Below are 24,923 nucleotides of genomic sequence, written 5' to 3' on the forward strand. Positions count from 1 at the left end.
GACGTGAACGGCACGTACGACGGGATGAGAAATTCGACGTCCAATACACTGCAATGCAACCTTCGCCGTGTAAATCCTTTCTGAGCATGCGCGAAACTTAGTTTGTCGAACAAGCCTACACACGAGCGGACTGTCCGCTGAAACCAAGTTTCAGCGGACTGTCTTACGGAAATTCCGAAAAACTTTGTTCGACAGACTGTCCACTGAAACGGTCCGCTGAAGCCCACACACGAGCGGACTGTCCGCTGAAACACTGTTCAGCGGACAAAGTTGGGCGAACAGTCCGCCTGTGTGTACGCGGCCTTAGTGCTCTTAACTGAGACAAGTATACACTATGGAGGGGTATGCTTTATTTTTATTTCATGTCTGAGGTTTACAACCACTTTAACTGGCGGCACTGGCTGCCCATTGAAGTCAACCATGTTGCAAATTCATCTATGGTGGTTGTGGCATGGTACCTATACAGTAAATGTAAAATCCTCATTGGGATTTAAAATAAAATGGCAATTATTTGATGCCAGTATGCAACCCTTGTAATGCAGCAGGATACCAAGGTCTAAATGGGCCCTCTTTTGAATGGCTTCCTTAATGTATTGCATGTTAATACAGGAAAAACGCGTTAGTGCACGTATGTTACAAATCTTTTTGCAAGTAAGTCTTTCCATATAATTGATTTTCAATGGTGCAGTTATCTTTTTAGCTAAAACTGCCTTTTAAATCGAAAAAAAAAAAAAAATGTAGATGAGGTTCGAATCAGAAATTTGTAGTTTAACCGATTTCCCTTCGCCTTTGTGGAGAGCGCTAGGCTGCAGACCAGCAGCCAACAAAATTATTCAAATAGGGAACATGTTAACTGCACCAAAGAGGTTTATAGATTGATTCTCGTTATATTATTGAGCAATATCTGTGAATTATATTACAATAAAAACAGTGTTACTAGAGCTAAATCTAAAACTAACTTAGGTAGGGAAATTTAATTCAGATCTATGTCTGACTGATAGAGATTCCCGCAACTACGGGCTGGGAATGAATTTTATTTGCCAAGAGAGTTCAGCAAAACTATCAAACTAGTATATAAAAAAGCTACTTATAATGCTCACAAATATAAATGTAAAAACTCCCGTACTTGGGTACTAGTTAAAAATGGGAAATTGCTTTTACCTTTTTTTAGAAGGAAAAGGAAATGATTGTAGCTCCCTGTTAAAGTAATACTAAAGCTGTGTTTGTTTGTATTTCTAAAATAACAAACATGTTATACTTACCTGCTCCGTGCAGTGGTTTTGCTCACAGCAGCTCCAACCCTCTTCTGTTCAGGTCCCTCGCTGGTGCTCCTGGCTCTCCCCCCCCCCCTTGAGCAGTGCCCCCAGAGAAAGCTGCTTGCCCTGGGGGGCACCGCTGCATGCTTGCTCCCAAGCCACTGCTCTATGTGCCTATAAGATACATAGAGCCGCAGCTCCCCCCACTCTATCCTCATTGGCTCACTGGCTGTGAATGACAGCAGTGGGAACCAATGGGCTCCTGCTGCTGTCTTAGTCAATAAGGACAGAGAGTCTCCATCCAGCCAAGGCTATTGTGAACATCACTGGATTGGTGGGTTGGGGGGGGCGGGTTTAGGTAAGGATTGGGGGGGGGGGGGGGCGCTGCACACAGAAGTTTATTTTTTTTACCTTCATGCATACAATACATGAAGGTAAGAAAACCTAAGCCTCTAAAACCACTTTAAGGATGAGTAGAGTAAAAGCTTACCCTGCAGCTTTGTCCCCGCTGAGTGCACTACAGCCAGGCAAACAGCAGCTCCCATAGTCTTGCAACACAATGACCAAGCAAGGAGTATCTTTATAAGGTTTAATGCTTGTTGAACTTGGATGGGGTGTAGGGGTGCTTTGGGATACTCCAGAATTTGATGCACACCATATTCAGAAGACTCTCTCTATTTTGCCTACTCTCTTCAAAGGCACATATCCTCCCTCTTTTCAGAGACTAGAAGCACAACTCTTCTGGGACTCCCAGCAGGGTGAATCCTACTTTGGCAGCACATGCACAATCACACAATGGGTTAACCACTTGGCATCAAGAAGATTTACCCCCCTTTGTGACCAGGCCATTTTGTGTGATACGGCACTGAGTTACTTTAAATGACAATTGTGCATAAATCTAACACTGTACCCACATTTATGTAATTTTTTTCCCTACAAATAGAGCTTTCTTTTTGTGGTATTTGATCACCTCTGCATTTTATTTTATTTTTCTGCGCTTTAAACTAAAAAAAAAAAATGAAAAAAAAAACAATATTTTTTACTTTCTGCTATAAAACAAATCCAATAAAAAAAAAAAATGTCTTCATAAATTGAGGCCAGTATGTATTCTGGTATGTATTTTTGGTAAAAAAAATCCCAATAAGTATATATTAATTGGCTTGAGTAAAAGTTATAGTGTCTACAAACTATGAGATATTTTTATTTATTTACAAAAACAGGTTGTGCTGGATTTTTTTTATTATTCTTAGGTCTGGATGCTGCTATCAGTATGGCCGCCTAGGGCTCAGATAGCGGCTTGTGTGTCCGGGTGACGTGTTTAAACACATATCCGGAATGAGGCTTGATTTTCTGTATAGAGTATATAATGTGGTGACTCAGCACGCCTCCCGTGCCCCTGGACGACGTCATCTTAGGACAAAACGCATAGGGAAGAGCAATGCGCTGACGTCACCAAACACTTGAATGCCTTAGAGCACAGGTTGTCTCTATGTGCCGGTCAACACACGAGATCTTGAAGGTGATTAGCTGTAAGGGCAATACTTTGTTTTAATAAAAGTTTTATTGAGATTTTACACAATGTGGAACCTTTTGTTCCTTTGAGATTACATCTCAGCCTACAAGGTACCTAGGAGTGACGCTGTGAGGAGATCATCTGAACCCTGTGTAAAGGCCTTTGCTGGGATATAGCCACAAGCGTTATCGATCCCGTGTAATAAGGGATCAATAGGAGTCGGTAAGCAGGTCCTACGGCTATTGGTGGAGGCACTGATTGTTATCACTTCGGTGGTGGTTGATGAAGACTGTTTTCAGCATCCACTTTCACAGCATTTATGAACTGTTTTCAATCATTTCCATTGATGCATTATACATACAATTATTAAGTTACCAATTTTGTTGATGTCATTAGTGCAAACTGTTGATTTTTGTATGGGATTTACTGTGTATATGTTTCACAGGAGGTTTTCTGTTTCACTATTAGGTTAATTTAAACTTTATTCATAGTGTGGTTTCTTCTTTTCTTTTAGATTTATTTATTTATTCATTTTTTTACTAGTAATGACAGCGGTCAGCGACTTATAGTGGGACTGCAATATTGCGGTGGACATTCTGATAATGACACTTTCATGTTTCAATGTTTTTTTGGAGTTTTCCACAGAGACTACATTGATTCCAGGATTGGTACAAACATTATAAAAATCCACAGTATGAGTTCCATATTAAGATGGCATAATAATCCAAACAAAGGAGAGAGAGAAAAAAATCTAAGAAAAAGGAATGTTAAGAAGCGTGTGCCTCTGAGCTCCACAGTTTCAACAGGTTTCATCTACAAACTATGAAATATTTATTTATTTATTTATTCATTCTTTTTTTACTAGTAATGACAGCGATCGGCGACTTATAGCAGGACTGCAATATTGCAGTGGACATTCTAATACTAACTGACACTTTTATGTTTCAATGTTTTTTTTTTTGGCATTTTCCACAGAGACTGGATTGATTCCAGCATTGGTACAAACATTATAGACTCCAGACTTTGTATTTCTTGCTGGTATTCCTGTGCAGGTGTGTCTCCCTGAGCCCTTAAAAAGAAAAAAAACTTTTTTAAATACGTGCGTCTCCATTTCTTACAACTATCCAACCCATTTTCCCTGGGTTGGCTTTTTAGCCCCCTGCGATTCAGCGCTGCTGCAGTTAACCCCCGAGGTGGACAATTCCCCTACTTTACCATCAACGTAGTGGTTGAAGATTTTGTTCAAACATTCACACATCCCCTGAAGAAGCAATCCAATGCGAAACATGTCGGGACTATGTGTGCTTAACAAGAACAACCACTGTACTGTATTATCCTGTATCTTTTAAGCATATATTGCTACTGATTTTAACTTCAAACTTAATAAATATTTGTACTACAAATTTTGTACTTTAATTAATTGTATTTTGTTAACCAGCACCGCCAAAATCCCTAATCTCCCTTCCTGTCTTTTGATTTATATTATAAAATATCCACAGTATGAGTTACATATTGAGATGACATAATAATCGAAACAAAGGAGAGAGAGAAAAAGTAAAAGAAAAAGGAATTTTAAGCTCCACAGTTTCCACGGGTTTTGTTGTCAAGTAAGGAAAGAGAAAAGAAAGTAGGAATGGCGCTGTCCTTTAGTTTGCTAAGAAAATTATACTTATCAAGGTGCTTTATATTTATAATGAGATGAAATGTAAAAATAGAATGTAAAAAAATGATAAAGTAAGAAAAAATAAATAAATAAAACCAATTAATTTATCTTACACCAAGGTTCTGTGTTGGACTCTATGGCGGGTGTAAGTGGACTGGGTTATTTATAACCCCTTAGACGTTATAAGTAAACTTCAGGGAATTACCTACTACTTTTTCCGTAGCGCAGTACCATTTTCTTTTTTCTACTTTGTTGTCAAGTAAGACTACCCTTATCACATGTCCTAAACCCTTGTTGATAAACTTTAAGTATATTCCTGAGCCTCGGCACTCTAGGGATTTTTGCCTATCTAGAGACGCTACAGTATAATCAGTACATTGTGTCTCTCTGTCCTCAGGAGGCTCAGTTATTCAGTTGAGTTCAAGATATGTCCTACACTCTCAGAAGTGTGAGCTCTCTCCTCTAAGCAGAGAGAGACACACCATCTTTCGCTGTAGTAAAAGTGTGTTTAACATGGCAGTAAAAGAACTAAGGGAGAAAAGGAAAAGAAAAAGAGGAATCAAGGATGAATAAGAGATGTGTAGGGGAAAGGAGGGGAAAGAATCCAGCTTGCACACGCCAGAAGGCATTCTAATCAGGTATAGCCTGGTGGATCATTTGTCAGATAGCTGATCCACAGACCCCAGATTTTTCCAAACACCTTCATTTTGTGATTTAATATTGCAGATAGTCCTTAATTTATCATGAGCCAGGAAAGCTTGTGCTTGAGCTGGTCAACTGGTATTATCGCCAACTTCCAGTTTCTGGATATGGTTATTTTAGTAGGTGCAAATATTACATGTTAGCAGAGCACGTTTTGGAGACTTGGTCAGGTTAAGTTGGGTGAGGGTATAAATTAAATTATAGACTGATCCAAAAATGCCTAACCTTACGACACTGCCACCATATATGGTACATTGTCTCTTCCTGACCACAGCCTCTGAAACATTTTGAAGATGCTTCTGGGACATAAGTGGCCAGTCTGGTCAGCACCGTATACCATCTTAAAAGTACATTATATTTAGCCTCAATGATAGAGGTATTGATGAGTGTCCTCAATGATTCCTGAGCTATCAAGTGCCATTCCTCAAGCTGAAGATTTTCCTGGATGTCCGGTTCCCATTTGACCATGTAGTCCTGTTTAACTGAGGTATGCGTTAGAATAGTATAAATTTCTGATATATCATCTTGGATTTTATCATATTTATAACATAAGCATTCCATAGGTGTCATGGTTACTATATCTGATTCATGAGATAAGGTGTTGAGAAAGTGCTTGTTCTGAGTATGCTTACTGTATAACACTTCAGTTCCAGCATTTGATATTTCTCCATCAGAGTTTGTTTGGTCAGGATCCCCCTATGGTCACAAAAATCTGCTATACGCATAAAGCCCTTATTCCCACCATTTAAATACATGGGAAGTGAGGCCCGGGGTGGACTCCCTATTTTGAAGTAATGGACAATGGAGTGACTTAAATGTGTGGGACTTGGAAAGCCTGTCCCATGTGCTAAAGGAGAGAGAAAGATATGGACATAAAATTGGAGGCCTGTCCATCGCCGGCAGCCACATCACATGAGCAATCAGCTTTGGTAGACAGGAGTAAGATTCCATTTGCATCGACAGTGAATGGGATTGAAGAGAATGAAATCTTGTGAGCTGGGCCAACTTGACTGCGTAAAAATATTTAAATGAGTCATTAACACCCAGACCTCCTTTTTGTTTAGGTGTAAATAATGTACGCTTGTTCACCCTAGGCCTCTTGTCTCCCCAAATAAACGATAAAAGGTTCTTTTAGAATGTAAGAAAATCAGAATGCACTAAAGCCACTGGTAGAGTATAAAAGAAGTATACAATCCTTGGAAGTATGTTCATTTTTTAGGGAATGCAGTCTGCCAAACCAGGATGGCAAATGAAGTTGCCATTTCCATTGTTAATTGTTTATAGAGTGCAGGATAGTTTAGAGAGTATAAAGTATGCAAGGAGGGTGTCAGATTGATGCCCAGTTATGAAAGGGGCCTCTGATTCCCAATTAAACTTGTGTGACTTTTGAAGGGTTTCTATTGTGCTAGTCTGTAATGACATATTTAATGCCCGGGACTTTTCATGGTTGATTGTAAAGCCGCGTACACACGTGGCGGACTGTCTGGCCAACTTAGTCCGTCAGACAATCCGACGGACAGTCCGTCATACTTTCGAATGAACGGACTTGCCCACACACGGCACTTTTTGAGCGGACTAATACGGCGGACTAAGTCCGCCATACTATCCGCCCTACTTTTGAAATGAACGGACTCGCCCACACACGCGGAGGAAAGTCCGCTCATTTCGAGCGCGTCTCCAGGTAGGCGGGGCCCGCGAAGGAGACGTCGCTGACCCTGCCGCCTGGTATGGACTTAAAGGGGAACACCAACGCCGAAAAAAATCGGCGTGGGGGCCCCCCCCTCCTGAGCCGTACCAGGCCGCGTGCCCTCAACATGGGGGGTGCCTTGGGGAAGGGGGGCCGCACCGCCCCCCCCACCCCAAAGCACCTTGTCCCCATGTTGATGAGGACAAGGGCCTCTTCCCGACAACCCTGGATAGAAGAAGAACGGGCGGCGGCGGCGACAGAAGACCGGGCCACCGCCTGTAAAAGAGCTAGAAGAAGGTGCGGTGGCCCGGCAGAAGAACCGAAGAGGGGGACAAGACCCCCGAAGTCGGGAGAAGAGGCCGGCGGCGAGGAAGAAAGCCGGACTCCTCCGCTAGCAAAAGAGCTACAAGAAGATAGCGGAGGAGTCCGGCGAGAAGACCCCCGAAGACGGAAGACCCCCGGAGCTGTACCCCATACTCATTCACATAGGGTGGGGGGCCGGTATCCGGGGGCCCCCTTATTAAAGGGGGCTCCCGGATTCCGATAAGCCCCCCGCCCGCAGACCCCGACAACCAACGGCCAGGGTTGTCGGGAAGAGGCCCTTGTCCTCATCAACATGGGGACAAGGTGCTTTGAGGTGGGGGGGGCGCACGGCCCCCCTTCCCCAAGGCACCCCCCCATGTTGAGGGCACGTGGCCTGGTACGGCTCAGGAGGGGGGGACACTCGCTCGCCCCCCTTTCCTGGCCGGCCGGGTAGCGTGCTCAGACAAGGGTCTGTTGTGGACTTGGGGGGGACCCCCACGCCGTTTTTTTCGGCGTTGGGGTTCCCCTTTAAGTCCATACCAGGCGGCGGGGCCAGCGACGTCTCCTTCGTGGGCCCCGCCTACCTGGAGACCCGCTCGAAATGAGCGGACTTTTCTCCGGGCGGGAAAAGTCCGCTCATTTCAAAAGTACGGCGGACTGGCACACACGCGGGCGGATTGTCCGCCGAAATGCGAGTCCAGCGGACAGTATTTCCAACATTCCGAAATACTTAGTCCGCCAGACTGCACGCTGAAAAAGTCCGCTGATGCCCACACACGAGCGGACTGTCCGCTGAAATGTGTTTCGGCGGACTAAGTAGGCCAGACAGTCCGCCCGTGTGTACGCGGCTTAAGACCGGAGATAATGGAGAAGGGCTGGAGTATTGCATAGAAGTTAGGGAGAGTTGTGATGGGTGTCGAGATCAACATTAAGATATTGTCTGCGAACAAGGTGCATTTGTGCTCCCTATTTCTGCAAACTATCCCCTTCACATCTATGCAATTGTGTACTTTCATGGCAAGTGGTTCGAGGGCTGGGACAAACAATGGGGATAGAGAACAGCACTGACGAGTCCCTCTATAAATAGAGAAATGGCTCAAAGAGTACCCTTTAACCATTAGGGGTGCAGTAGGTGAATTGTATAATGTTTGGAGCGTAGACAAGAATTTTGGGCCAAAGCCATAGTGAGGCAATATGTAGAATAGGTAGTCCCAAGACAGAAAATCGAAGGCCTTAACTTTTTGACACTTTTTGAGGACCAGTGACACTAATACAGTGATCAGTGCTAAAACATATGCACTGTCACTGTACTGTACTGTATGACACTGGCTGGGAAGGGGTTAACATCATGGGTGATCAAAAGGTTAACTGTGTGCCCCACCAATGTTATTTGTGGGAGGTGCTTTTACTAGGGGAAGAAATGAAATGTATTCCCTGCTTTGCAGACACAGGATCCATGTTTTCCCTCCTGTCAGAATGGCGATCTGCCCTGCTCAATGATCGGCGGGTGTTGGCGGACATTGAGTCCATGGTACCTTGACTCTTGCTGTGTGTGATCACAAACAGAGTGAGTCACTGGCGGCAAGCATGCGCGCCCCCTACCCGGAAATGCTGGCTCATGTATATCTACGTGATACGGCACAGAGGTGCCGTCTTGTAGCAGTAAAACTGCTATAGGGCGGATCTTAAATGGTTAAACAGCAAACAGTTTCTAGGATCCCACTTCCAGTTCTTTACTTGCTGTGTCTCCCGATACTTGGATTGATCCTGCCCAATAATGACTAGACACCGTAACATGAATTTCCAGGCTGGATACTTAGTACACACCCTCACTGAAGGGCTTCAGGAATATAGACTCTCCTCAGCCCTAGCATAGCTGGGCTTTGGTAAATTCTATGAAGGCTATCAGCTAACTTGCCTAGAATGGTAGCAGTCCTTCTAGGCTGGGAACTCTTCCTCCAGAACAAGACCCAGCTCCTACAGGCTATCGAACATACAGGCAGGTGCAAGTCTTCCCTCCATTCTGTAGGTGGTACTGTGCCATTATTACAGATGGAGAGGAATCTGTTAGGGATATCATCCCCATAAGGACCAACCATATCTCAAAGGGGAGGGCTGTCTGGTGGGATCCTGCAACCTGTTGAGATCTCCAGTGGTCTTCTTAGCTTGTCCTTAAAAAATAGGGTACCCACTTCATTCTGGAGCAAGTGGTAGGTCAGGGATGTGAAACCCACTTGTTAGATAGAGTTTAGGGTACAGGGAGGGGTTACTGTTGAGTAGAGATAATGCATGTTCACAGGAGACATTCTGGTATCCAGGCCAGTAAAGTAGTCCACCCAGCAGCTTCCAAGTGCCATTCCAGTACACTGTAGACTGCCATCCCTCCAGCAGAAGCCATCCTTTGGTAATACAGACCCAAGCTTGGTGACACTGTACAGATATTGACTGCTGTAGTGTATAATATCAATTCCTACAAAACCTATTTATATTAAAGCTGAGGTCCACCCTAAAGTGGACCTTCCGCTCATTGGAACCCTCCCCCCTCCGGTGCCACAATCGGCACCTTTCAGGGGGGATGGGGGTGCAGTTACCTGGATAATCCAGGTAACTGCACCCACTTCCGGGATAGCTCTCTGCGGAAAGGGGCTTAACTTACGCCCCTTTCCGCAAGTGCCCGCCCCTTCCCGCAAGTGCCCCGCTGCCTGCTGGGAAACACACAGATCCCAGAGGCAGCGGGGAGCGTCCTTATTGCGCAGCGCGATTCGCGCATGCGCAGTAGGGAACCGGGAAATGAAGCCGAAAGGCTCCATTTCCTGATTCCCATACCCAAGATGGCGGCGGCAGGACCCGACAGACGACCTAGAGATCGGCTTCGGGTGCCGACATCGCGGGCGCGCTGGACAGGTAAGTGTCACTATTTTAAAAGTCAGCAGCTGCAGTATTTGTAGCTGCTGGCTTTAAAAAAAAACAAAAAAACGCGGAGTCCCGGTGGACTCCCGCTTTAATTACTGCTAACCTAAAAAAGTGAGTACACTCCTCACATTTTAGTAAATATTTTATATATTTTTTATATCTTTTCATGTGACAACACTGAAGAAATGACACTTTGCTACAATGTAAAGTAGTGAGTGTACAGCTTGTATAACAGTGTAAATTTGCTGTCCCCTCAAAATAACTCAACACACAGCCATTAATGTCTAAACCGCTGGCAACAAAATTGAGTACACCCCTAAGTGAAACTGTACAAATTGGGCCCAATTAGCCTTTTCCCTCCCTGGTGTCATGTGACCTGTTAGTGTTACAAGGTCTCAGGTGTGAATGGAGAGCAGGTGTCTTAAATTTGGTGTTATCGTTCTCAGTCTCTAATACTGGTTACTGGAAGTTCAACATGACACCTCATGGCAAAGAACTCTCTGAGGATCTGAAAAAAAGAATTTCTCTACATAAAGATGGCCTATGCTATAAGAATATTGCCAATACCCTGAAACAGCACATTGGCCAAGACCATACAGCAGTTTAACAGGACAGGCTCCACTCAAAACAGGCCTCACCATGGTCGACCAAAGAAATTGAGTGCACGTGCTCAGCGCCATATTCAGAGGTAGTCTTTGGGAAATAGATGTATGAGTGCTCCCAGCATTGCTGCACAGTTTGAAGGGGTGGGGGGGGTCAACCTGTCAGTGCTCAGACCATACGCCGCACACTGCATCAAATTGATCTGTATGCTGTCTTCCCAGAAGGAAGCATCTTCTAAAGATGATGCACAAGAAAGCCTACAAATAGTTTGCTGAAGACAAGCAGCCTAAGGACATGGATTACCGGAACCATGTCCTGTGGTCTGATGAGACCAAGATAAACGTATTTGGTTCAGATGGTGTCAAGCGTGTGTCGTGGCAACCAGGTGAGGAATTCAAAGACAAGTGTGTCTTGCCTACATTCAAGCATGGTGGTGGGAGTGTTGTGGTCTGGGCTGCATGAGTACTGCCAGCACTGGGGAGCTACAGTTCATTGAGGGAACTATGAATGCCAACATGTACTGTGACATACTGAAGCAGAGCATGATCCCCTCCCTTCAGAGACAGGGCCGCAGGGCAGTATTCCAACATGATAACGACCCCAAACACACCTCCAAGTCGACCACTGCCTTTCTAAAAGAAGCTGAGAGTAAAGGTGATGGACTAGCCAAGCATGTCTCCAGACCTAAGCCCTATTGAGCATCTGTGGGACATCCTCAAACAAAAGGTGGAGGAGTGCAAGGTCTCTAACATTCACTAGCTCTGTGATGTCGTTATGGAGGAGTGAAAGGGGACTCCAGTGGCAACCTGTGAAGCTCTGATGAACTCCATGCCCAAGAGGGTTAAGGCCGTGCTGGAAAATAATGGTGGCTACACAAAATATTGACACTTTGGGCCCAATTTGGACATTTTCACTTAGGGGTGTACGCACATTTGTTGCCAGCGGTTTATACAATAATGGCTGTGTGTTAAGTTATTTTGAGGGGACAGCAAATTTACACTGTTATACAAGCTGTACACTCACTACTTTACATTGTAGCAAAGTTCCATTTCTTCAGTGTTGTCACAAGAAACGATATAATAAAATATTTACAAAAATGTGAGGGGTGTACTCACTTTTGTGAGATACTGCATATCCCTTTTTTATTTATTTATTTAGAGGATGTGTTTTTTGGAGGTTGTGATTAGTTAATTTTTTTTTTTTTTTCATTTAGCTTTTTTTGTTTCTTCGTTTCATTTTGTACAGTATATTTTTTTTTTTTTTTACTAAAAAGTTTGGTGAATGATATTAGAAAACAAACAAAACAGAAGATACAAACACATAACCTTTATTAGCCTTCAAAATTATCGCCATCCTTCACAACACATTTTTGGCAACATTCATAAAGCTTCTGAAAACTCTTTAGGAATTGATCGCAGAACCGCTGTCACGCATTCTTGGATTGCTGCAATGTATGCAAAACGTGCGCCTATCATGATGTTCTTCAGGCAGGGCCTTGGACTTTTGTGGGCGACTAATTTTGGGTCGCAGGGAAGATGGTGAATGCCATTCCTTCATTTGCCACTTGGATTCTGGATCAAACTGGTAGCACCAAGTCTCATTCCCTGTGGCGATGGTTGGGAGAAAGTATGGATCCTTGTCACAAATGGTAATGAAATCTCCAGAGGTTTCCATCCATTTTGCTTTCTGTTCATCTGTCAGCTTGTGGGGCACAAACCGGATCTTGCACTTACCCAAATGTTTGCGGATGATAGTGCACACCGTGTCCTTGTTGATGCCCAATTCCTCAGGCCATCAGTCATAGAGTCAGTTTCCGATCTCGTGCCAGCATTTGTCTCACTCGCTTGATCGCGTCTGGGGTTCTGTTTGTCGAAGGCTGACCCAAGCATGGCTCATCCCCAGTCATATCGCAAAAGAGTTGGAACCAACCATAAACACATTTTCTGCTCATGGCTTCCATCCCGTACACTTGCACTAACATTTCATGTGTCTATGTTACTGTTTTCTCCAATTTGTAGCAGAATTTGATGTTCTTTCATTGCTCTATTGCACTGTGACCCTACCGTTCTCACTGACTACGTTCACCTGCCCACAGCAGGTTTACCCTAATGGTCATGTCTCCTCCATGCTAGGTGGCACTTCTCCACATGTTTGTGGATAGTCATGTGCATGCATGCCCACCTGGCCTATGTTTCTGTTGAGATATCAGGAGCACCTCGTATTTGTGTACTGTTAATCTTTTTTTCACTGTTTTTATTTTACTTTTGTGAAAAAAAGTAATGTTCTAAGGGGCCCAAGAACAGGTCTTAGGAGCCATTTAAAACCCACTGTACACATAAAAACCACCCTAATGGGAAGGCTTGTGTAAAGCACTGGCACATACACAGACATACATTCTGAATGCATTTAGAGAATATGTCAATGCACATGTGGGAGCTTTACGTAACCCTCAGAGCATGACCGCATACAGCTGCCTCTTCTAATTCTTCTCAATGGACAGCTGTTCATGGCAGCTGCAGGTCTGCACTGTTTGGCTTCTGTATGGCCATGTAAATGGAGTCTAATGGCAGCCCCCATAATTGTCTCATGACAGAGTCACTTTAAGCTCTGTTTTTCAATGCAGATAAGAAAACGCAAGCAATTTTATTACCAGTTTTACTAAATACACAACCCATCCCTGAAACTTGACAGCTTTGGGGAACAGTGTGTGTGTGTGGGGGGGGGGGGGGGTCACACTAGGTGCACCTCGACTGAATATATGAAGTTTGAGAGTTTATTATTAAATTGGTAAAAATTAGATAGTTTATGTGCTAATTGATGCAAATACGTAAAAAATATTCAACATCGCTAGAATGAATCTGTCCACAGGTGCCTGGAAAATTCTTAGTAAGTGGATTTTAAACATGCACAAATGTCATTGTAAATCACACACAAACATACAGGAAATATACCAACGTTTGAGAAAAAAAACTTAAAATTATAGGATTATTATGACATATTTATTGGAGCTGTCATAGCTGACCTGTGAAATGTTTGGCTAGTAGATGCTTTGACGCTTCCTTGGATCAATTATCTTACATAAAATTTGAATTCTGAGGTGTGGGGGCTAAGTGTTCAATTGAATCTACCACTAGAAGGTACCATCCCTTTTGCGTAACTCTACAAAAAAACATAAATATACGTGGGACTTTAAATGTACGTTCTAGATCAGGGGTCTCAAACTGGCAGCCCTCCAGTTGTTGCGAAACCTTTAGAAGGTGCTGTATAATCAATGTGTAAGATACTGTAATCACCTAGTCCAGTGATAGCGAACCTTGGCACCCCAGATGTTTTGGAACTACATTTCCCATGATCCTCATGCACTCTGAAGTGTATTTGAGCATCATGGGAAATGTAGTTCTAAAACATATGGGGTACCATGGTTCGCCATCACTGACCTAGTCCATCAGGTCCATGGGAGCATGACTCAATCCTCCAAAAACTGTTAGTATTTGTAAATATTATCAGATGTATAAATCCAAGCTTGAAATGCAAAAGATAGATCAATTTCCATTGACGTGTATCTGAACCTTATAGAGCTAAAAGTTCTAGGTTAGATAGATAGAAAAAGACCGCAGGCCATCTGAGAAGATGGTACGCTGTTTTACCGGGGTCCATAATTCAGTACAGCCTGTCATGTGGTGATAAATCTTACATCTAATCCATTGAGAGCACCAAGCAAACATCCAAGAGTCCAAGGTAATTTAATCGTAATTTAATGATAAAATTGAGAAGTAGTAGAATAAGTCTGATGTGTTTTGGGGGTCAAACAGACTTCCTCCTCATCGGGGCTACAAAACACTAAAAGGTCGTAAATCTAAAAGTAAAAGGACAAGAGTGAAAAAACGAATATACAAGTCGCTTACTTTTTTTTAATTTTAGATTTATATTCATTTTTATATTCATGATATTTTACTTTTAGATTTCTGGCCTTTGTATTTGTAAATTTTTTCTAGCCCTGATGAAGGGGGAGTGTTTTTGGCCTCTGAAACTTCATTCTGCTGTAGCGCATCCTCCGTAGGAGCTGCTGGTGAATAGGGATCCCCAACCCTGCACAGCCAGGCACATTGAATTTCCACAGGCTCACTTGAGACAGGAAAAAGTCCAGCCACTTTGTTTTTGTATTTTATTAGGGGTTAAAAAACTTGGATGTAGATAAAATGATTATGGGATGTCCACTTGACTGGAAAACTTCAGGGACACTTCAACTATATACACTATCTGTATACACTCCTCTTCCAGCAGCACATTACTTGCTTGCAGAAACAAGACAGACCCTGCTGGAACACTTTTTGGATGATCTGGAAAGGCACTCAGCCATATTAAGCAAAAGCCCTTTACAGGCAGGGACCAATGGTCCCTTTGGTGTGTAGAGAAAAGTCCAGTGTCCAGCTACATTTCTGTGGCTACTGATCTCAACACCACCTCTTCAGGCACTGCCAGCCCACCTGGCTGCAGCTATCCCTTCCACTAGCTCTCCTGGCTACTTACCACAGTTCTCCCAGTCTCACTTACCAGCCACCCAGCTGTCTTCTCCCTGGGGATCTCTTGGATGTGCTAGCTGGCTGTTGCTGTCCTCACTCTTGTTCCTGTGCCTCTGGACAGGACTTCTCCATGTGTCTTGAGAGGATCCTTTCAGCACTTGAGCCCCAGACCCAAGGTCAAACCCCCCCCCCCCCCCCCGCAGACTAGGGGGCTACTCTGAAGGGTCTCCAACATTCTACTCCAGTACTCCATCTACAACTTCCACCTGACCTCCACACTGCCCCTGTTGGCCTGACTGATGAGTATGGAGGGTGGCCTGGTGTCAAGAAGAGCAACAAAAAAGCCACTTCCCTCCAGGAAAAACATTAGGTACAGGGATTGGCTGCTGAGGACTGGGGTAAAGTAATTTTCTTTGATGAATCTCCTTTCCGATTGTTTGAGGCAGCCCGGGAAAAACCCTGTCCAGAGAAGAAAAGTAACAGTAAAGCATCCTGAGACCATTCATATGTGGGATTGATGTGGGATTGATTCTTAGCCATCACTCACAATCTTGCCTAAGGATACAGCCACAAATAAAGAATGGTACAAAAACATCCTCCGAGAGTAAATTCTTCCAACCATCCAAGTCCATTCATGATGAAAAGGCATTGTTTGTCACCAACAGTTTGGTGATGAACAATGCCTTTTCAGCATGATTGAGCACCTTGCCATAAGGCAAAAGTGAAAACTAAATGGCTTGGGGAACAAGACATAGGAATTTTGGGTTCATGGCCAGAAAAATCCCATGAGCTTAATCCCATTGAGGACCTGTGGTCAATCCTCAAGAGGCAGGTGAACAAAACCCCCCCACAAATTCTGACAAACTCCAAGCATTGATTATGCAAGAATGGGTAGCCATCACTCAGGACGTGGCCCAGAAGTTGATTGACAGCATAGCAGGGCGAATTGCAGAGGTCTTGAAAAGAAGGGTCAACAATGCAAATATTGACTCTTTGCATAAACTTGTCAATAAAAGCCTTGACACTTATGAAATTATTGTAATTATACTTCAGTTTACCATAGTAACATCAGACATAAAGATCTAAGCCCTTGTACACATGGCCGGAGATTCCGATGGAATGTGTCCTATCGGACCGTTTTGTCGGATATTCCGACTGTGTGTGGTCTGCATCAGACTGTTTCCAACTTGCCGGTAAAATTTTCCGACAAAATGCTCCGATCAGACATACTCCGATCATGTGTAGCCTACTCCGAGGGACAAAGTGCCACGCATGCTCAGATCAAATTCCTAGACCAAAGCTATTGGCTACTAGCCTGAATGTAGTCCCGTCATAAAGAAATAACGTCATCACGTTATGTACAATCGGATTTTCCGACAACTTAGTACGACCGTGTGTATGCAACATCACTTCCGGACCTCTTCCGGAATTAATCCGTTGAATTACTATTTGGTTGTCGGAATCTCCGACCGTGTGTACAAGGGCTAAGAACACTGAAGCAGCAGACTTTGTGAAAATTAATATTTGTGTCATTCTCAAAACTTTTGGCCATGGATGGATGTTACTTATTTCTGGCAGTGAGCATGTGAAAATTTTGGGCAGAAATTTAGCGATTCACAAACTTCCAAAACCTTTGAACTCCTCCCCAGTCACTGATTACTGATTAAATAGTAGAGGAGCTTTGCTGAATTAAGGAAATGACCCCCTCCTTTCTCCTCCTATCCGCAAGCATAATAAAATAAAATAAAAATGACTTAGATGAAATAAAATAAAAATGACTTAGATAATGCAGTTTGTTACAGGTTGATTGCTTCAAATGACTGGCTTTTGGGACTCAGCTGACCAGGGGTGAAGGTTATGCACTGCATTATTGGTTGTTGCTTAAAATAATATTAAAGGCTTTATTTATTTTAAATAACAAATGTTATGCTTACCTGCGCTGTGTGGTTTTGCACAGGACATCCCCAATCATCCTCTTCTCAGGTTCCTCGCCGGCGCTCTTGGCCCCTCCCTCCTGCCGAGTGCACCCAGAACAAGCAGCTTGCAAAAGGGGCACCCCCAGCAGGCTCATTCATGAGCTAAGGCTCTGCGTGTCCATTCATACACAGAGCCGTGGATCGGCCCCGCCCCCTCTCACTCCTCATTGGCTCATTGGCTGTAATTAAAAGCAGCGGGAGCAAATGGCTTCCAGTGCTGTCTCAGCCAATCAGTAGGGAGAGTTGCGGGAGAGCCGAGGCTCTCGTGCACATCGCTGAAGGAAGATGGGGCTCAGGCAAATATTGGGGGTGGGGGGCTCGGGATGCTGCACAGAAGAGGTTTTTTTTCTTTATGCATAGACTGCATGAAGGTAAAAAAAACCTTGAGACTTTACAACCACTTTAATTCTGTCAGGGAACCTGTAAAGTTTGCAATTTCTGGGGATTTACAGAAAACTTGAACCTTATAATTAAGTCACGGTGGTGGAGTAAGTATGCAGCAACTAAATACAAATAATCTGATTTACATACTGCATTGTTCCAACTCAACATCATCATTATCTCAACATCTCAACAATTCAACATTAACTCAACATCATCATTAACTCATCATGTCAATATCAACAATGACTCAACATTAGCTAACAGCCAGGCAAAAAGAGCACAGTAACTTCTAATTACCTAGTTCTTTATTCTAACATACTGTAACTCATTTATCCTCTCCAGCCTGTATCATTTCCACCTCTCTGTCTGTGAGGGTTCTCATTCATGGTATACCTAGTAGATTGGGTCATTCAACTGAACTTGTTCTGTAATATTGAAATTGTTTTGTAGCTCATCCAAGCCATTTCTACAGGTCTAATAAGCATCAGGAAGATATCCCAGTATATTCCGTATATCCTCGCAAGTAAAGATGGGCTGAAAACCCCTGCTTTGGTTCACAACAGAACAGCCAAACATTGCAAAAAAGTTTGGCCCTGAACACCGAACCTCATTGAAGTCTATGGTACCCGATCTTGAAAGATTATATGCAAGTTATTGGTCATAAAAAAGGGTGCCTGGGTCCTGTCCTGGGGAACGTGTATCAATGCAATTTTCTTTTTAAAACAATATCTTTTAAAGGTGCACTGATTTTATTGATGCTTAAAGTGAAACAATAAAAATGTAATATAGCACCTGAGGGGTTCCCTTAGTCTGCCTGTAAAGTGATGCATCTGTAGCATGTAAAGAACATGCTGCAGCAAAAATTTAATTTCTAAAGAAAAAATATATATATTTAACTGTACTTTGAGGCTGCAAGATATTGTCAGAAACCCAGCAATACAAAAAGGGGCGGAGCCACTCAGCAAAGGCACCTGGTGGCCACACCCCCATTTGGCATCACTGACTGGTGCATGCTGGGTTGGTGATGTCACAAGGGGCAGTGCCACCAGGTGATGTCACTAGGTGGCTCCGCCCCCTTACCTATCCCATAATATTTACATGGGGGGTCAGGATCTGGGGCCCCCTTCCAGATTTTGATAAGTCCCCTACCCACAGACCCCCACAACCATAGCCCAGGGTTGTTGGGAAGAGGCCCTTGTCCCCATGTTGAGGGCATGTAGCCTGGTCTTCCCAGCCCCGCTCCTAACAGCATATTGACTAAGAGGAGTGCTAAGAGGAGTGAACATCCCACTGAACGCAGAGAAAAATTCACCCAAACTGGCGATGTTCGAGCCAAACTTTTGCTCGGCCCAAACTGTTCACCCAACACTACTCACAGGTAGCAGGGAGACTTGGTTGATTGTTGATGAACAGGACGGAAGGTGTGAAAGTGTGAAACCCCCTGTTCTAGTTAAATAAGCCAAACCTTAGTGTCCGTAAGCCTGTGTAGGTTGTAATTATTTAATTAAATAAAAGGTAAAGATTTAAAAAAATAAAAATAAATGTAATACTTATCTGGTCTGTGCTTTAGAACAACACCGATTCTCTTCTTCCAGTGGTCTTGGCTCCTCCCCCTGCTAAGTGCCCCCAATAGCAAGCAGCTTGCTATGGGTGTACTCAAGCAGGCTCACTCCTGAGCCACACTCTGTGTGTCCATTCACACACACAAAAAGTGGCTCGGCCCCACCCCCCCACCCTCATTGCCTCATTTGCAGTGATTGGCAGCTGCAGGAGCCAATGGATGCTGCTGCTGTTTGAGCCAAAGAGGAGAGATAGACCCAGAAAAGCCTCTGCTCTCATGCACATCCCTGGATTGAGATGGGGCTCAGGTAAGTATAAGGGTTGGCTGGGGAAGGAGCTGCATCCAGAAGTTTTTTTTTTATAAGGCATAGAATGACTTAAGGTAAAAAATATATATATATATTTTAAACTTTAGAACCACTTTACCATTGATTAAGGTATAAATTGTTGTGGAATTGCCAGTTAGAGGTGTTACAATGGCATTATATGGGGAATACAGATTGTGTTGAAGGCCCTTGCCTCTTCCTCTCTACACTTCCAAGTCCTGCTGATTCCCCAAGTCATGTGAACGATCTGTTCCTATGTTAAAAGATCTACAAAGCTCCCTGTGTGCTCTTTGGTGCTGACCTCAAGAAAACTGCGTTGGCTGAATGAACACTAATTCCCACAGACACGCTCCAAAATATTGTGGAGATCCTTTCCAGCAAAGTGCTGCTGTTATAGCCATATATTGGAGAAAGGAGGTGGAGGGGAGTTTCAAAATAATGGTCATGGTTTTGGCATGGGATGTCCAACAAGCTCACATAGTGGGACTACAAGAGAAGACATGTCTGCTGGTCTTCCTACTTGTTCTAGGTCAGTCATGCGCCAAGGGGTTACAGAAGGAGATCAGCTATTGCAGGCTCTTTACTTTCCTCATAAGAAACTCACTTTAAAGCGGAGGTCCACCCTAAAATGGACCTTCCGCTCATCGGATTCCTCCCCCCCCTCCGGCGCCACAATTGGCACCTTTCAGGGGGGAGGGGGGTGCAGTTACCTGGATAATCCAGGTAACTGCACCCACTTCCGGGCTAGCTCTCTGCGGAAAGGGGCGTACATTACGCCCCTTTCCGCAAGTGCCCGCCCCCTTCCGCAAGTGCCCCGCTGCCTGCTGGGAAACACACAGATCCCAGAGGCAGCGGGGGACCGTCCTCATTGCGCAGCGCGGCTCGCGCATGCGCAGTAGGGAACTGGGAAATGAAGCCGAAAGGCTCCATTTCCTGATTCCCATACCCAAGATGGCGGCGGCAGCACTCGAGTGTCGATCTAGAGATCGGCTTCGGGTGCCGACATCGCGGGCGCGCTGGACAGGTAAGTGTCACTATTTTAAAAGTCATCAGCTGCAGTATTTGTAGCTACTGACTTTAAAAAAAAAAAAAAAAAAAGGGAGTCCCGGCGGACTCCCGCTTTAAGGCTGGGTTCACACTAGAACGAATGGGATGTGGGTTTCCCCACATCCAATTCACATAGCAGGAGAATGTGACCGGCTCTCTAAGGAGCCGATTCACATATCTCTGCAACGGCTCCGGTGCAATTTGCTCAGGAATGCAGTGCGTCTTATGGTCCGTTTCAGGTCAGAATTCAGCCAAAAATTGGGGCTGAAATCGGACCTGAATCGGCGAAAGATGACGCAACGGACTCCTGCTGTAAGCCACTTCATGCTCATATGTGAACCCAGCCTCAAGGTGAATTCTGGACAGATATATAAGACACACAGCAATTCAGCTCTGTATTCATCAACACATCACATATTTTAAATAATTGTACAAGCAGTGTAAATACCTGAATTTGACTTATCAACTTATTGCAGTCTCCTTATATTAGAGCTAATGTTGCGATCCCAACTTTGGTATAGGAGTTATTAAAAGAGAGAGGCGACATGATTGTTCTTTTAAGGCAGCTTTGATCAAAAGTACCTGACAAATACAGCAACACTTCAATGTCTTCAATTCCAGTTCTCTGAACAGTGAGGAACAAATTTCAGCAGAAACGGCTTTAGAACAAGTGTCCAATGCTTACATAAAGGAGACTAGGTAAATTGTGCCTTCCTTAAGCTCCCCGATATATGGTTCCCTTTGTTAGAGTAACTTTTCTAACTAGTGGGCAGCAATTATGGCAGGGCAGTTGGTAGACACTTTTAAACCTTTGAGATCCAGAACCTCGACACTCCAGAGACAGAAACACTCACATCTACTCTCTAGGTGAATGGGTGAATCTAAACTGCCCCTGACAAATGGGTCCCTGTCCTTAGGTACACACTTTCATAATCAGAGCCCCTTGCAGATAGCACATCTTCATCTCAAAATGGCTTTTTACACAGACTTTCCCAAAATGGAGCCCAGAGCCCATGACCAGGGTCAAAACAGTCCGAAGTAGGGCTCCCTCTAGTGCCAGTAGTGGTTTATTGCTAAGAGACAAGGGGAAGTGATTTAGCAATCACAGGATATCTGCCTCACTCCCCAGCATCGCTGACCTGATGGAATGACATTATCACTCCTTGGGTATAGCAGAGGCTGCCTCTATTCTACCACCTACACCTAGACCAGGATAGGAAGCAGCAGCACAAGGAGCCAATATGCTGTTCTGCTGTGCTGGAGACATGCTGATAGGAGGAGGGGCAGAGTGACAGAGAGACAAGCTCATCAGTTTCCTGCTTCCCCTTCACTGTCCAGTAACAAGGTGGGGATGGAAGGAAACCTGTAAGTTTCACTCACAATAAAAAAACATTCCTGCTTTGCCAGTCATGCCTGTGCTGTGTTGTAGAGCTGTACAATTCCTATTACTGGATGGACCAAAATACAAATTCTTTTTCAGGTAAAACAGATCCCTTCTGTGTAATTCATCTTTGTAGTTAACTATGTGCCTGGAGTTCAGCTTTAAACAAATTAGAGGGCTAGCATTTTATCTTTCCCTGACCTTGCTATTTGTTTCAGCAAGCTGTCCCTCAAAAAACAACAATGTAAATAAAATGAAATGTAAAATCTGAAGGTCTAACTTGTCTGTAATGTATTCTTTGCCCTCAGGACAGTGACTATTTCGAACAGAGACGCTGAGCTGGTCCACCTGGAGACCAAAACTGCTGAAGGACGTAAGTTACAAATTGTTCTTTTGTTCTGCTCAGTTCCAACTTTCCAGTTGTTTTAATTATACAGCATTTTACTTTAATTGGGTTGTTTCCTTCACAGAAAGAGGCTAAAATTAAAAGTGTACCTAAAGCCATTTTTTAATGAGTCTTCAATATAATGGAGAGAAGGTAGAACCATCCCCGTTGGGCATGGCCATCTTAGTCGCATCATGGGCCCCTGGGCAAAGTAATGCACTGGGGCCCCTACCAGCTGGGCCCAATTTAGGGACCTACTTTCAAGAATTGCAGTGTAAATAGTTGATAGAATTAAACATATATTTATTAGTAATTTCAGAAAAATGTATTGTAAACAGTAATGCCGCATACACACGATCGGACTTTCCGGCAGACTTGGACTGGAATCCGTCGGACAATTCGATTGTGTGTGAGCTCCAGCTGACTTTTTTTCTCTAAAAGTCCAACGGACCTAGCAATAAAGCATGTTTCAAATCTATCTGATGGACCCAAGTCAGACGGACTAAAAATTGGGAAAACCGTTCTTCTGTGTGCTAGTCCGACGGACCAAATACCATGATGCTAACCAACCAAATTGTCCTGTCTAACAGTATGCATTAAGTTATTTTTACATTTTTTTTAAATAACAAACATGTTATACTTACCTCCACTGTGCAGCTCGTTTTGCACAGAGTGGCCCCGAACCTGGTCTTTTGGGGTCCCTTGGCAGCTGTCTCGGCTTCCCCCCTCAAATACTTCTCACGTTCATGCGAGCTCCCTCGCATGGTGAGAAGCACTTGCGGGCGCACTCCCGTGATACAGCCGGTGGCTATAGCCGCTCACTGTATCACTCGGCCCCGTCCACGGCGCACCGCATCATTGGATGTGATTGACAGCAGCACAAGCCAATGGCTGCACTGCTTTCAATCCATCCACTCTAGCCAATCAGCGGCCAGGCTGAGCGGCGAAGAGGACATCGGGGGGTGAGAGCGGGACTTTCGAGGGGTCAGGTAAGTAAAACTGGGGGGCTGGGGGCGCTGGCGCTGTCAGATGATTTTTCACCTTAATGCATAGAATGCATTAAGGTGAAAAAATATTTACCTTTACAACCCCTTTTAAATCAAGGGTTTAGTTTGCACACTTGCAAATACATGCGTAAGCTACAGAGCCCCATCAAGACACCCCAGTGTTTTTTGTAGTCCTAACCCAAAATTTTGAGAGCCTTCACGGTGGAAGCACATGCAGTATAATGAATAGGCAAAAGACAGGTGTTGAAATATTGATGAGGAGACGTACTAGACACCTTTGCTGCCATGGTGCTATATGCTGGGTGTCCAATGTGCCCCTGTACCTATAAGGGGGGGTGAGCTCCCTCCAGACTCACCTATTCATTATAATGCATGTTCTTCCACTGTGGAGGTTCCAAAATTTAGAGTTAGGACCACAGAAAATACTGGGATGCCTTGACAGGGCTCTGTAGCTTGCGCGTGTATTTGCAAATGTGTGCAAATGCATACTGTGGGCAGGACAATTTGGTTGCTTAGCAGGCTGGTCGGTAAGTCTAGCTGGGAATTTCTTTGGTTTTGTTTTGCATGCGTTGCCCTTCCATGTTCAATTAAGAACATGCCTGGAATTAAGCTCTAATGGGACTAAGGACTTTTTCATACTTAGGGCTTGAGGGGAGTAAAAATAAGTAATTGGTTGGCTGGAGGTTCTTGTACACACATGCAAAAAATAAATAAAAAATAATACACAAAAAAACTGTACACAAAAAATGATGCTCCCTGTTGTGCTTGGTAGGCATTACCGCTGCTGAATGTGACCCATTCAAGTGGGTTCAAATGGGACTGCACTGTAACCACCCTGCAACTGCTTTCAATGCACAAGTTTGCAGCTTGGTGGTGCAGGCTTTTCAGTGTTAAATCAGGCATTGAGACGGTGACATATCATCTCCTAGCTGCCTGCCATCTGCCATCATGGATCACTTTTCAGAGGGGCAGGAAGGGCTGCTGCTAATGTAAACAAGTTTTGGTTGAAGCACAACCAATAACTCTTTTAAAAAAAGCTGCTCATCTCTATTTTAGATATACTTTATTGTATCACCTATAGCTAAATCACAAAGCTGAAATGGCTCTGGATAAGCTTCAAAATTGTAACAAGCCCCTGGAGGCAACAAGCTGGAAGAGTGTTCCCCCAGGGTTCCTCCCCTCTGCGGCAGCTTGCAACTGCAGTCTAGGGTGTGTTCATCTCCGCAATGTGTTGTAAAAGGCAAGTAGCAGAAACAAGCTCAGGGAAATTTGGGTTGCACCTACCATTAAAGGGATATTGGAGTGTGCTATATATATTATGTTTACCTTTATATTGTTACCTTCTCGCTGTACCTTATTTTTACTATCCTGTGACATTCTGATTTTTCAATTATTCTGTATCCATTTACATTTCACTGCAATCACTTTGCACCAGTAAATTGGGAATGAAGCATGCCATGATGTTTTCTTAGTGGATGTGACCCTGTGTCATGTACCTGGTAGAGGGGCTTGAAAAAAATCAGGAAAAAGTAAAGTAAAGTGTGCAGATGGTGCAAGGGTATGGAGTGACACAAGAGCCTTGTAGTTCTTGCCAGATGCAGATACAGGCCGATCAGTGCTGGGTGCTACCCCACAGGAGATGATGGAAAAGAAACTGAACACAGGAACACCGCAAAGCGGAAATTAAGAACCAT

At 44.1% G+C, this 24,923-nt stretch overlaps 1 protein-coding gene across 5 annotated transcripts in view; it reads left to right on the forward strand.

Annotated features, from left to right (window-relative positions):
- The window catches only part of SORCS1 (sortilin related VPS10 domain containing receptor 1), a 1,028,639-nt gene that overhangs the window by 637,510 nt on the left and 366,206 nt on the right, over positions 1-24,923 (forward strand). For all 5 annotated transcript variants that reach the window (XM_077455080.1, XM_077455083.1, XM_077455081.1 and 2 more), the window contains exon 6: positions 22,146-22,210. In XM_077455080.1, the coding sequence (XP_077311206.1) occupies positions 22,146-22,210 (65 nt within the window). The remainder of the gene's footprint in view (positions 1-22,145; positions 22,211-24,923) is intronic.

This window comes from Lithobates pipiens, unplaced genomic scaffold (assembly GCF_037356315.1).
Source record: "Lithobates pipiens isolate NorthernLeopardFrog02 unplaced genomic scaffold, aLitPip1_a1.2 Scaffold_25, whole genome shotgun sequence".
NCBI lineage: Eukaryota > Metazoa > Chordata > Amphibia > Anura > Ranidae > Lithobates > Lithobates pipiens.